Source organism: Stenella coeruleoalba, assembly GCF_951394435.1.
Source record: "Stenella coeruleoalba genome assembly, chromosome: 10".
Classification (NCBI taxonomy): Eukaryota; Metazoa; Chordata; class Mammalia; order Artiodactyla; family Delphinidae; genus Stenella; species Stenella coeruleoalba.
Genome location: NC_137156.1, coordinates 56303960 through 56318520, shown reverse-complemented (window position 1 = coordinate 56318520; position 14561 = coordinate 56303960). Strand labels below are relative to the sequence as shown.

The following is a 14561-nucleotide window of genomic DNA, read 5'->3' as shown; positions in this document are numbered from 1 at the left end:
AAATAGAACAGAGTTTCCATGGAATGTGATACCAGTAGATTGAACCTGCAGCTCTCTCTCAGAGCAAACCTGAAATGACCCCCGAGGCTCTTACTTGGGGCTGACTTTCTTGGATTTCATGTTCAGGGCGGTGCTGTGGGCCAGAGCCAGCTTCTCCTTTTCCAATGCACCTCCCTTTTGGAAACACTTGGCTGCAACCTGGAATAGACCAAAGGTTTCTGTTTCCAGCAAGGTCGCAGAGGTGACACAGGAACAAGAGTTAAAGCACACATTCCATGTTTTCACGGACAAAGCACTGGGTCTCACCCCAGCCAAATCCGTGAGGAAGGGGCAGGAAGGTGCTGAAACACTAAAGAAAACAGCCTCAATTGGGACTGACATATACACATTGCTACATGTAAAATAGATATAACTAATAAGGACCTACTTATAGCACAGGGAACTCTGCTCAATACTCTGTAATGACCTATGTGGGAAAAGAATCTAAAAAAGAGTGGATAGATATATATGTATAACTGATTCGCTGTGCTGTACGCCTGAAACTAACACAACGCTGTACATCAATTATACTCCAATAAAAATTTTTAAAAAAGAAAAGAAAAAACAGCCCCAGAGGATAAAGCCTAATTGTGTTACCAGCTAACACTTTGGACTCAAAGCTTCCCTTTGGAAACACCTAGGAGCCATGGAAAAGGCACATCAGACATACTTTTACAGGTCACCGTAATAACACCCTCATCTGATCTTCAATAGCCGCGTGTGAGATGTTTCATCCTTCCCACACTATTTGGTAGCAACCTCAAGTCAAGGACATGGAGAAACTGGCCCAAGGTTGCCCAGTGGCTTTTCTGGGCTCAACATAGGTCCCCTCTAGTTGGTAACAACCAAGGCTAGTGGGCAGTGTTGGCAGAGCAGCAGCAGTGCACCTATTATGGTAGAAACGGGGACAGAGATGGTGTCCCAACACATCCCAGAAGATGACTGACCAGATCCTTGGCACATGCAGACCTGTACGCTGCAAAGAGAAGATGGGCAGACAAGTGTCCCAGGGGAGTCAGCCTGCTCCCTGCTCCCCACCAGCAGAAAGTTGCTGACATCATGTCTCCAAGTACGGACTACAGGGCAGAAAGTTCATGTTCTGCCCAGCATGTAGGGATTAGGCCTCAGTGTGGGCAAGAGAAGGATTAAGTGGCACTTACTGATAACACAGGCAGGATGGCATCTCTCCCCCCGGGCTCTCTGTTCCAGCCTCCCCAGCCCCGTGGGCCTCCTTTCATTCCTGTGACACGCGAAATGCTCCTTTCTGCCACAGGGACTTTGCACACACTCTTCCCTCCGAGTGAAATGCTCTTCCATCCCTCCTCTGCCTGCTTAACGTCATGTACCCTACAGGTCCCAGCTCAAGGCTCCCACTCAAAGTAGCCTTCTCTGGCCACACCGTCTAGGACAGGCGGTTCTGGAGGCAGCTTGTCATTCACATGTGACATCGGGAACCGCTGGCACTGTGCCCTTTTCTGTATACCTGTCCTGCCCACTGTCACATCCCCATGACCTAAACGCAATGCTGGGCCCACAGCTCCACAGGATATGCTGAATGAATGGATCTCAAGGGTTTCCACTTGTACGGTGGTTCTGAGACACTTACTGACATGCAGCCCCAAACAATATACTTCCTGAGTCCCAAAGCCCTTTCGCGGAGTCAAAATAAAGTCAGGTGAGGGGGAGGCTTTTTATAACATTCTCATCTGTGCTACTCCCCTCAAAAGATTTTGGATTCAAACATTCAAAAGGTATCTTTCAAGGGATAAAGAATTGGAAATCCACGGGCAATACATATAAACACCAGCTGTGTTCTGAAGCGAGAAAGGGAAAGACTTTATAGGTTTCTAATTTCATACCCACACCTGCTGCCCACATTGTCCTGCCCTATCCCCTCTCCGAAAAAAAAAATCTTGGTTTTATAACAACAGCCAGGTGTTTAGTATTCCTTGCCAATTACAACAAGGATGGGCAGTGAATACAGCGCAGGGCTCAGTCAACTTCTGCAGCTGCATATTTATGGAAACACTATCCCGACACGACTAAACACACAACGGTGCAAACTGTTTTCTCCTCCCTTACACCTGATGGCAGGGGTGACCACAGGCCTTCACCCCTCTCTGTATCCATCCTAGCCCCCTTATGGAGCAACTCTGCAGCTTCCCCCATCGGGAGTGCAGCCTGTTCCCCATCCCTCCCGACAGAAGGATTCCTCAGCGGGCAGAGGCCAGGACCCTTCCTCTTCCTATGATCACACGCTGGCACTTGGCCAAAAGGAAGGCTTGTCATGACCGCATGGGGGTGGTGGGGAGCGGGACAGGGAGATCTCTGCATGGCGGGTGACCTGATGTCGCAGAAGGGGCAGCAGCACAAGTACCATGACCCCGACCCCCTCCCCGTCCTGGTGACAAATGCAGAGATGAGAAACCTGCTGGTGAGGCTTGACGAGGCCACAGGTCACCCAGACCTCTCTCTCCTTACCTTCCAGCACTGGTGTTTAGCATAGTAATCTCCTTGGGCGATCCACTCCGCAGGGGTTGAGGTTTTAACAAACATGCTATCATCGAGGTCTAAAATGAAAGAGAAACGTGGGTTTGCTTCTCTGGGGATCCCTTCACTGAAACCTGTTATGGGCTCTGTTTTGTTCCCCTACACCCAAAATTTCAAGTGTTGAAGTCCTAACCCCCAGTCGCTTGGAATGTGACTGTATTTGGAGACAAGGGTCTTTAAAGAGGTGATTAAGGTCAAATGAGGTCATATGGGTGGGCCCTGATCCAATGTGACTGGCATCCTTATAAGAAGAGGAGATTAACACATACGAACAGACACAGGGGGCTCACACAGAGAAAAGGCCATCTACAGCCAAGGAGAGGCCTCAGAAGAAATCAAACCACTGACAGCTTTATTGATCTTAGACTCCTAGGCTCCAGAACTGAGACAATAATTTCTGTTGTGTAAGCCACCCAGTCTGTGGTATTTGTTATGGTGGCCTGAGCAAACGAACACACCTACGTTGTCTGTCTAGCGTTCATGTAAGGCAGAGTGTAGCTTACCAAGCCAGGTTGTAGTGGGTTTTGGGAGAAGGAGGTGGAGGTGAGAAAAGATGCTCTTTGATTTTTGAACTTTGGTCTGCCTTCCCTTCCTAGGGATACGAATTAGAAGACAGACAGCAATTTCCAGTTCCTCCTTGAAAACCCAAAGCCATGTAGCTCTTGGCAAACTCCCATGCCGGGGCCTTAGCAGGGGAAAAGTGACAGTATTTCCAAATGTGCAGACTTTGCCCTCATCACCGCAAGCAATCTGACACATTCTGGTTGGTGGACGTTGACCACTGCCACCACCTGCTATTGGTCCCGTCTGTCAGCCTCAGCAGCTGGCGGTGACTGCACTGGCCCCCCTTGCCGAGGACCCCGAGCACCGCCAGCGGTGGTGGGGGTGGGGGCGGAGGCGACACTCTCTGGGGATTCTGAGCCACAGCTTCACGAAACACACAAAAGGCTGAATATCAGGACGACGCGGAAGTCAAACCTGAGCCGGAAAGCTCAGAGTCCCCTCAGCCAACAGAGGTCAACCGGAGGGGCCAGGCAGACAGGCCAGCTTTGTTTAGGTGGTGCAAAAACACACGCCAGGGCTTCCCTGGTGGCGCAGTGGTTGAGAATCTGCCTGCCAACGCAGGGGACACAGGTTCGAGCCCTGGTCTGGGAAGAGCCCACCTGCCGCGGAGCAACTGGGCCCGTGAGCCACAACTACTGAGCCTGCGCATCTGGAGCCTGTGCTCCACAACAAGAGAGGCCGCAACAGTGAGAGGCCCACGCACCGCGATGAAGAGTGGCCCCCGCTTGCCACAACTGGAGAAAGCCCTCGCACAGAAACGAAGACCCAACACAGCCATAAATAAATTTAAAAAAACAAAACAAAAAAAACACATGCCAATCCTTGCAGCCCCCCGCACGCACTGTGTGCAAAGCTGACTTTGCAGCATCTTGTTCTGGTGCTGTGTGCACTGTGAGTGTCCAGGTGACATCTTATTTCCACAGCAAAGCCCCACACAGTATCTCTGCATCTGCCCGGTGACCTCTACTGGTGCCGCGTTGAAGAGACCCCCAAATGCAAAGTCACCACACTCGTCCCCAGCTCCCCAGAACAGTGAGAACAGATGTCCTCAAAGACTTTACCATGTGCAAGTCGTAACTCACAATTAAGACGGGACTTTTCCTTGCATTCTTAATGCAAATAAGAGATAATATTAATTGCAATCCTTTTTCATTTTGAATTTTTAAATTAAAAAAAAATCGCCAATCTTGATCTCTTATAATGGGTCGCCAGAACATATTGTGAGAATAAAAGGACTCGGAGCTGCGGGGAGGAATAAGAACCACCACGGTAGGTCAACGCGCTCGTTTTCCTTTTAGTAGAGGAAGTGGAGGCCCAGGGGGAGAAAGTGTTAGCTGAATTAAGTCCCACGGCTGCACAGGTGGAAAGTTCTAATGAGAAGCCAGGTTAACCCCAAGCCTCAGACTTTTCACATTATAGCACCACAGTCAGGTCCCAGGAATAGAGCTTCTAATCCTGGTCCCCAACTGAGCCATTGGCTGTAACCAGAAACAGTCTCCATAAAACTGGCTGGAAAATGCTCAGGAAACCAACAAACCTCTCTGCAGCCACAGAGCTGTGGGCTTTCCCCCATCTTTGGAGAAATGCACCATGGCCTGGAGCAGCCAACTCAACAGCTAACCCCCAAGAAACAGAACAATTTTCTCCTTCATGAGGGCTGATTATTTATCTCCCAGTTATCCCATCAGGAGACCTTCATTCCATTTTTTAATTAGCTAGCCTTTGTAACTTATGAAAAACAATACATAATGATGTTGTGTTTTTTTTTTAAACACTGCAAGCAGCACAGAAATGGTGAAAAGTTAAAGAGGTCCACATCTAGTTAACAATATCACACCCACCGGTCCCAGCACCAGAGGAGCCACTGCAGACACTTTCACCTTCACGGACACTTAAGTCATTTTTAGTTTCTTATCATTACAAACGGGGCTGTAACGAGCGCTCTCGTGCATGTTATCTTAGAGATTGTATAAAAGAGTATCTCTGGATAGATCCTTAGAAGTGGAATTACCGGGTCAAAAGGTAGGTGCATTTTTTATTTTGATAGATACTGCCAAACAGCTGTCCAAAAGTCCACAGTTAATTTGTATTCTCCCAGCAAAGCCTACTTTGTCTATCCTTTGCCCATGATCCTTACCTTTTAGGACAAATAAAAGTTCTTCCCTGAAGGAGTTAACCCTCCCACTCTCATTACAACTTCAGTCTCCCACACACTTTAGCAATAAATAGGAACACTCATGTCTCAGAAGAATGTGGAAAGAAAGTGTTTTCCAAAAACGATACCCTTTACCCTCGGCCACAGGGCAGCTGAGAGTAACATGCTTTCTGTCCAACAGCCAGAATATTTTAATGAGCGCTTACCTTTATTTTCATCCATTTTCACGACTTCGACAAAATTCCTTTTCATGAAATATTTGAAAGCAGGAGCCCGTTTCTCTGGGTTTTCGTCAAAGATCCAGAGGTTGACCCGAGCCCGGGTGATGGCCGTGTAGAGCTGCTTCAGCTCCCCGTTCAGGAGCTAAAGACAAGATGAGGACCGAGGCATGAGCCTTCAGGCTACAATACAACGTGTCTCACTTCAACGGGCTTATTCTGATTTTGGAGGAATATTCAAAAAGTAAGTTTTATGAAGTACAGCCCAGGCCTGAGCAGGACGTGGGGAGCCCACTGTGGCTGCAGCACAGGGAAGCAAACTCTAGCGAGGGGGGCAGTGTTAGTACAGGCCCACCCTTGAATCTGCTGTACTTGTCCACTTTGAAATAATTATAGATCCCTAGGAGGTTACAAAGATATTGCAGAGAGGTCCCATGTACCTTTCACTCAGTTTATCCCAAAAGTCACATCCTACGCAATTACTGTAACTTATTTTTAAAAATTGGAGCAGTGGGAATTCCCTGGAAGTCCAGGGGTGAGGACTCCACACTTTCACTGGCAAGGGCCAGGGTTCAATCCCTGGTCGGGGAACTAAGATCCCACAAGCTGCACAGTGCGGCCAAAATTTAAAAAAAAATTAAAAATTAAAAAAATGGAGCAGTCCCACGCTGCTACTGTGACTACTATTAGCACTATATTACTCCTGACCTACCCCATGACTGAGGACTCTGGGTATAAGGGGACTATGTCTTAGACTCAGGGAGGACCTCCTTGATTAAATCATGCACATTTCAAAACAACGGATTTGTGGCTACCCAGAGGTCTGCACAGCTTGGTGATGATTTAACATCTATGTGCAGAGCCTTCCAGGTAGTTACAGAAATAACCGGATAACTGCTCTTCTATTTATTTGTTTTCTACTATGTAGGAGACATAAAACTAGGACAGCAGTTTCTCCCAAAGCTTTTGGTTTTTGCCGGTTCGGTTTTCTGTGGTATTGCCCTCACTCTCGAGGCCTCTGTCGGCCTTCGTCGGTCTAGAACTCCACAGAGCTTTTCGGCTCTGGCCTACTTCTCGGTGATGTAGTGGGACGCCCAGGGGAAGGGAGACAGGGTCCCTTCACAGACAAGGCTGGAAGACAATGGTCTCCACTGACTACAGTCACGGACTTCACTTCTGAGTTCCCCGTCAGCCATGTCAGAGTTTCTGAACAGAGCTCCAGAGGCGAACAGAAGGTGCTACCCTCCCCCTTTGGCGCCCCACATCAAGCCTGGCTCTCTGCTGAGAAGAGGGGGTCACCAGCGCTGAGCCCACCACATTCCCTTTCCCATTCTCCACCCGCTAGTGCTGACGGACAGGAAGACCCGCAGCACAGGCTCCATCTTTAACCCCATCTTATCGGCCAAGCCCTGCTTACTGGCTCCCTGTCAAGCAAGCTCATGGACCCCTGGCTGATACTCACCTTGTACATTTCTGGATTCACCATGAAAGCCCCGCCCTGAGAGGAGCTGCATTTCTCTAGGGGCACCTCAATCAGCCGACGGCTTTCCTCTCTGGACTCAGAGGATGAAGGGGTAAATGAGGAAATGATCTTCCATTCCTTGTAAGCCTGAACAACAAAGACAAATGAAAGACCAGCAGAATATGCTTCTGCAGTGCACACCCAGCCTCCCTGGGCCTCACAGAGAACTGAGCCCCCTTTGCCTGGCACGGCGGCCAGGCCTTCAGCACCAGCTGTGAGGAGGTGGCCATCCTATGGCCTCAGAGTGGGGGTCGGGGCCCAGGTGCTGCAGGCAGGGATCAGGGCAGCTACCGGGAAGACCCCCAGACACTCAGCTAAGACGGCCAAGAAGCAGGCACATGTGCTTACTTCTAGCACGAGTGTTTATGGCCTGGAGGTTCCTGTTGTTGAAAGAATGTCCACAAGCAGAATGGAGAGAGAAAACCAGTATCCTCACCTCTTTTCACAATGTGTTTAAAAAATGCCACTTAGGGTCAGTCATTAAGACACATGTGACGCTTAGGGTGGTACCCGCGGTGTCCATCCATGTTGTCACAAATGGCAAAATATCAACTCTATGGTGACAAATGGAAACTAAATTTTTTTTTAAGTTTTATTTTTCCTTCCTTCCTTCAATTTTTTGGCCATGCCACGCAGCATGTGGGATCTTAGTTCCCTAAGTCCCAGAAACTAAATTTTTGGTGGTAAGCATGCTGTAGGCTATATAGAAGTAGAAATACAATCTTGTACACGACCGACTTATATAATGTTATAAACCAGTGTTGCCTCAATAAAAAATAAGTCTAAAAAATATAAATACAGCAGTGCTGTGTGGGCGCCGCGCACAGGCGCCGAAGAAAACAGGCTGAGTGGGGCTGGGAAAGGAGCGCAGTTGCCGAGAGGAAGGGGCCTGGAGGTCACCATGCCGCCTCCCCGGGGACCTCGGAACTTGGTGCGGCCACACCGCCGGCGGGACAAGACTCGATCCCGCCCAGGAAAGGGAGCGGTTTTCTCTCCGGCCCACCCCAAGGGAAAATAAACGGCCTCTGGCGCTTTGCTGCATTCCTGATTTTTAACAAAACTATTGTTGGAGGTTGGCCCCCGTGCTTGCTCCTCGGCGGGAGCAAACCTGCCCACTCCCGGGCCCGCGGCGGAGCCAGCGCCGCCCAGCCGGCAGGCCGGGAACAATGCCTCTTTGTAGCGGGCCCTCGAGGCAGCTGCGGCCCGCCACGCCCAGGGCCCTCCCCTTAGAGAATTCCGAAAGCAGTCGCAAGCCCTGCTCTTCCTCGAGGTCTCGACCTCGGAAGAAAGCAAAGCATCCTTCCTAATCCTTCCGAGGGGGTGAGAGAGAAGGGAACTAACTTTTCCTGCGCCTCGTGTGTGCCAGCCCTTGAATCCTCCCTGGCAGTCTTGTCCAGAGGAATTATAACCCGCCTTTGGTTTCTGTGCCTTGTGCCAGGTCCCACAATGGTAAATGGCAGAGGGGATCTCAAACTCGGCGCTAAGAGAAATTATATATACATATTTTTTTTCTTTTCACCACCCAGGGTTGAGGATTAAAGCCATTTTGACATTGAAAAAAAAAAAAAAAATAAAAAATATAAATACAAAATAATTTGTGTTAAGCTTTGGGTTTCATATGACTAAGAGTCACAAATAACCAAGATAATAAAAATATAATTACTGCTGTTACATGTGGATAGTTTAGCCATGTTTAAATGAGTAATAAAGATGTAATAATTCATAAATTATTTTTACATCTATTCTATAAAATAGAGTCTTGCCCTTATGTCAGCAAAATTACTAGTTGTGTTATAACCGAATTTTCACATAATTTGTGTTATATTAAATGCCCAGGATTAAGAGATGTAATTGCATTCAAAGTGTAAATAATTTGAAACATTTTCACTGAAAATATGAATGCTAGGAAATGTAAGAATAAAAAATTAAAATTATTTTCTTATGATATAAAAAAAAGACATGTGACAAAATTTCCTAACCAAGTGATCCAATCAAGGACGGAGCTCGGGAATTCCTTGGCAGTCCAGTGGTTAGGACTCTGCACTTCCACTGCAGAGGGCCCAGGTTCAATCCCTGGTTGAGGAACTAAGATCCCGCAAGCCACAAGGCCCCCCCGTCCCCCCAAAAAAAGGATGGAGTGAAATTCAGGAGCCGTGGGGTATGCTGTGCAAGGTGGACTCTGAGGTCAGATGGAACAAATTAAATCTCGATTTGTCCACTTATTATGTGACCTTGAACAAATGCCTCTTCTAGGTCTCATTTTCCTGTTCTGTAAAATGTGGATGACAGAACTAACCACATTGTTGGAAAAATAAAAGGAGATAATCAATGTCAAGTGTGTCTACAATGCTCGATAAAGAGTTGACATTTTAGCCATTTTCCCCTTTACCCAAATCAACAAAACCACGGTGACTTGTAGATCAGGGTCTGTAAATTTTTTTGCTAAAGGGTCAGATGATAAATATTTTTGGCTTTGTGGGCTATATGGTCTCTATTGCAACTACTCTACTCTGCTACTGTAGAGCAAAAGCAGCTCTAGTCAACAGTAAATGAACGGGCAAGTGTGATGAAATGAAACGTTATCTTTTGACACTAAAATTGAATTTAATACTAAATTTTCGCATGCCACAGGATATGATTTTCCTTTTGATTTTTTTAACCATTTAAAAATGTAAAAAGCATTCTTAGCTCACAGGCAGTGAGCTGGGTTTAGCCCCCAGGCCATAGTTTGTAGACCCTGGGGAGGCAAACGTGACCAGATTATACACAGTATCTACAGTGAAGAATTCCCATGAAGTTTCAGATTTCATACTTTATTGTGTGTCTTGGGGGAGTAGGTAGTCAATTCTCCTATCCTTCAGTTTTTTATAAAATGGTGCTACTTGCCACCTATGTATCTTTTCAAGGATGATGGAAAGGTAGAGTGGATACAGTTCATTACCTCCCTTCAGTTCCTCTATAATGTAAACTCTATAAACATTAGGTTAGGGACTTCCTGGTGGCTCAGTGGTTAGAATCTGCCTGCCAATGCAGGGGGCATGGGTTCAAGCCTTGGGCCGGGAAGATCCCACATGCTGCAGAGCAACTAAGCCCATGCGCCACAACTACTGAGCCTGCGCTCTAGAGCTGGTGAGCCGCAACTACTGAGCCCACATGCCACAACTACTGAAGCCCGCACGCCTAGAGCCCGGACTCCGCAACAAAGACAAGCCACAGCAATGAGAAGCCCATGCACCACAATAAAGAGTAGCAACCGCTCTCCACAACCAGAGAAAGGCCACATGCAGCAACGAAGACCCAAACGCAGCCAAAAATAAATAATAAAATAAAATAAATAAATTAAAAAAAAACACATTAGGTTAAATGCTTTAAATACTATCTATTAAATAAGAGTGGTTATGCTACTAACCAATTAGGGAATTAATCACCAGGTTATGAGAAGAGATGTGAGTCATGTAATCAATTTTAGTAGTTGAAAGTTAAAAAAAAAAATCTTCAGGACACATCTGTGACTATCTTTTCATCTTCGTAAAGCTGTTCACCCAACTTAATTGTTTGCCAAAGAAAGCAGGCAAGAGACACGCATGCTAACACCTGAGGAGGTCCGGCAGACAGCGGGAGGTGCAGGCGGCCTGAACTTGGAAGGCCAGTGAAGCACCTGTATCTTTTTTTTTTTTTGCGGCACACGGGCCTCTCACTGTTGTGTCCTCTCCCGTTGCGGAGCACAGGCTCCGGACGCGCAGGCTCAGCGGCCACGGCTCACGGGCCCAGCCGCTCTGTGGCATGTGGGATCTTCCCGGACCGGGGCACGAACCCGTGTCCCCTGCATCGGCAGGCAGACTCTCAACCACTGCGCCACCAGGGAAGCCCAAAGCACCTGTAACTTAAAACTGCTCGAAGGAGACACAGAAGCTGCTCGTATGGCACACGACTAACCTGTTTCCATGAATAAAACACATTTCACTCTCAAGACAGAGCCTCCTAGGAGCGAGCACGTGTTTACAGCAAGAATACAGGCCTGCAGCACTCCCGGCAATAAAAGGAAGAAGCATCTAGAAGTCTTCCAGCTTCTTCTCTGGGGATTAGTAATTATGAAGGAAAAGGACTTAGACTCTACCAGCAAGGCTTCTTTTGTGGGGCCTGTTCTCTAGATTAGTTCAGCAACTCTTAAAAATTGTGGTTTTGAAAGCCTCTCCTGTCCTGGTCACACATGAGTGTGAAGGAAGGGACTCCCCACTGGGGCAGAGTGTCAATGGCAAGCACCCCTCCAAGTCCCCACAGGAGGAGAGTTTGGAGGTGACCAGAGAATGACTTCCCCTCCCCCAAATGAGGCAAAATCCTACAAGAGAAGGCCTTGATATAACCATTCCTTGGTTCCTTTCTCATCTCAGAAGATGACCCTGGTGTCCATGTGGTTGAACAGGTAACAGTGAATCCTCTGAAGCCAGGGCCATAAGAAGCCCCCTACACACACACACACACACACACACACACACACACACACACACAGCACCTTCCAGATACATAAACGGCGGTGGAAGAGGAGGCCAGGGATGGAGAGAGGAGTCCTCCACAGTCTCCCATGTCAAACAGCAAGTACTGTTCAGCAGCCTTCACCCATCACCCCCAAAAGAAACCCCACGTGAGCAGCCAGACCACAGACGCATGGGGATTCCTGTGACCTCTGTTTTTCCTCTCCTTTGATTGTAGCATCTCCTCTCATTTGCTGACTGGTGCCTTTTGGTCCTGTGGTTGTGAATGATAAACTGAGGGTGTGCTTTGTGCTGGGGAATGCACGATTCCATTCCCTGGTAATTGGGAGGCATCACATCAGAAGTCTTTTTAGAATTCTCATTCTGTGTATAGGATGACGTGGATGTTACCACAAGACTTAATTTGTGATTGTTTTAATTTCATGCAACTCACTGATCCCTTGGTGGGAGCTTAGGGTCAAGGGATCCAAGATTGTGCCATTCCAGGGTCAGGGTGAAAGAGAATTAAGTAGATTTTTCTTTCACAAACAGAGTTGACCACAAGTTACCGATCCATAAGTCCAGAGCTCCTGGAGCTTCTTACTAGCACAAGCATACAACTGGCACTTAATAAAGGACACGAACAACAAAGTCTTACCCTTTCCTCTTTCAGGAGAGCCTCGGTCCAACCATGACCAATGGATGTATTATGAGAAAAAAAAAGTTAGTCCTCGGAGATTAAAAATGGTTCCAGGATTAATGAGAATGCATCTGATTTTATCAGAAAAGTCAATAGAAAAGGAGTGCACTTAAGGTATGGTAATGATGTATTCATTGTGGAAGGTTCTGGAAGCCGATTTGCATGCAGGGTATTAAAAGGAAGGGAGTACAGTGGAAAGATCTTGAGATTTGGAATTCAAAGCATCTGAGTTCATCTCCGAGCTCTGCCACCTACATTACGACTAGAGGCAACTTATGTAACTTCCATGACCCTCAGCCTTATGTGTAGAATGAGAGTAATAAAAATACACACAACGTCAGAGGGTTGGTGGAGGATAAACTGAGACAATGCCTTCAAAAAGCACTTTATAAACTGTAAAACATCCATAGCAATATTAGTCATAGGTATTATCGAGGCAAATGTGACATTTAAAAAAAGACCAGAAAAAAACAAAACAAAAACAAAGGACTCCATTTAAAGGGTCAGTTCTGGAGCAGATTTTAAGGAGTCAAAGCTAACAGTGCTCGTGACTTGGGTATGAAAACAGCCCCTTCAAGCATGCACTGTTTGCAGCGGGGAGTCTGCAACGGGCACCAGGGTACAGCCAGCTATGTCCCCAAAGGAGACCCCACAGCATGGTCAGCAGCCAACCAGAGCCTCCACCGAAGAAGGTGGTGAAGAGAAGGCAGTTGCTATGAAACTGAGGACAATGGCCTTGAGCTGGCGGCTCTACCTATAATGTACTGAGGTTGGGAAGAAAAACCATCACAAGGACTCAGGAGCCAAGTCAAGACAATCGGCTGGCACAGAGGTCACTGGGGGTCAGTCTGGGGACTCTTTTGCTGCCATCGTGGGCAAGGGTGGCAAGCAGTGGTGGCAAAGCCATGCCCGGAGGGAGCTCAGGCAGGATGGCTGTTCTCGTCCCCTGCATTACCTGATCCTGTGGGCAGGAACCAAGGCTCACGTGTCTTCCTGCAGTTGTCTCCCTATGAATGACCTTGCCCGGTTCTGTCCTCATAGGGTGGACATTGCTAACCTTGCCTTCATTTGTAAGGCTCTCCTTAGACCTTGCTCCAACTTGAGGATCCTTGGGAGTCAAGGTTAACAGTAGCTAGTGAAAACCAGAAGCTGGCGCTTGGGTACCAGGCATTCAGAAAAGGGGAATACAAGAAAACAGGGAAGGGCAAGGCACGGGGAAAGCCATCCCACAACACACTATGAAACAACCCACAGACATTGTCGAAAGCCGCATCCAAACACACAAAACCCCACACCAAATGGATGATGCTCCAAAAGGGAAATGGTCACCTGTGACCAACTCTCATCTGCTCAGCTCCAAAATTCTCTTTCCTGGAGTGGAAGTGGAGCTCCTACACACACATGCGCTGTGAGAAGAAGAATTGAGTACGACATACCTCAGAATCAGTGAAAAAGTTGTAAAGGAGCACGTCATCAAATTCTAGGCCTTTGGCTTCATAAACTGTTAGCACAAGCGCTAATCCCAGCTCTTCTGGAATTTTCTCCTTTGCCATTTCATTGGCTACAAGGATTACCTAGGAAACAAAGGGGGATAGAAGAGAAAAAACTTCACATTGTACAAAGAGAAATCTAGTAAAGCTGAGACTATTTCTGTGGGAGGCAAGTAATGTCTTTGATGAGGAACGGCCATCGTGGTGGGAATATTAATAACACTTCGTCACTCACCCATCTCTGAAACTTCCTCGTTCTGGGACAGGGGCTACTGAATTCTACGTTGTGGAAGAACTCAGCTTCTCAAACCTTTTTTCAACTGCAAACTGCCTTTTATTTTAAAACATACAATCTCAAGAAACTCACCTGGTGGGCTCCAAATTCAATGGGCTGGGTTTTTCTTTTGTTGCCTCGAAGCAATATTGCCAAGTCACTTACACTACAGGACTCCAGGACAATTGGTCTGGGACCATCAAAGAGGCCAGAATCCCTTGGAAGGCGATCAAAAGATTCCGGGAAATAGAACTGAAGTAAATCTACCACTCCAGATGCCAGATTGAGGATTCCTGGGGTAAAAAAAGTCAGATACTGTACAACACGCCAACATGGCTGGGGTTTTTGGTTTGTTTTGTTTTGTTTTTGGCCACGCTGCACAGCTCGCGGGATCTCAGGTCCCTGACCAGGGACTGAATCCAGGCCACGGCAATGAAAGCCTGGAATCCTAACCAACTAGGCCGCCAGGGAACTCCCGTGCATTTTGTTTTCTTATTTTGGTTTTGCTTTTCTCCTGAGAAGCAGTATTGGTCCTGAGAGTACATACAATTGCAGCCAATTTCCAGATCCTGTTAGA

The 14561-nt window shown here is 47.4% G+C and overlaps 1 protein-coding gene across 4 annotated transcripts in view; it reads right to left on the bottom strand.

The window, feature by feature from the left end:
- The window catches only part of TRANK1 (tetratricopeptide repeat and ankyrin repeat containing 1), an 88055-nt gene that overhangs the window by 16708 nt on the left and 56786 nt on the right, over positions 1–14561 (bottom strand). For all 4 annotated transcript variants that reach the window (XM_079933592.1, XM_079933595.1, XM_079933594.1 and 1 more), the window contains 6 exons: positions 14078–14277; positions 13657–13794; positions 6989–7135; positions 5515–5671; positions 2521–2609; positions 95–198 (listed from right to left, as the gene is read on the bottom strand). In XM_079933592.1, coding sequence (XP_079789718.1) covers positions 95–198; positions 2521–2609; positions 5515–5671; positions 6989–7135; positions 13657–13794; positions 14078–14277 — 835 coding nt within the window. The remainder of the gene's footprint in view (positions 1–94; positions 199–2520; positions 2610–5514; positions 5672–6988; positions 7136–13656; positions 13795–14077; positions 14278–14561) is intronic.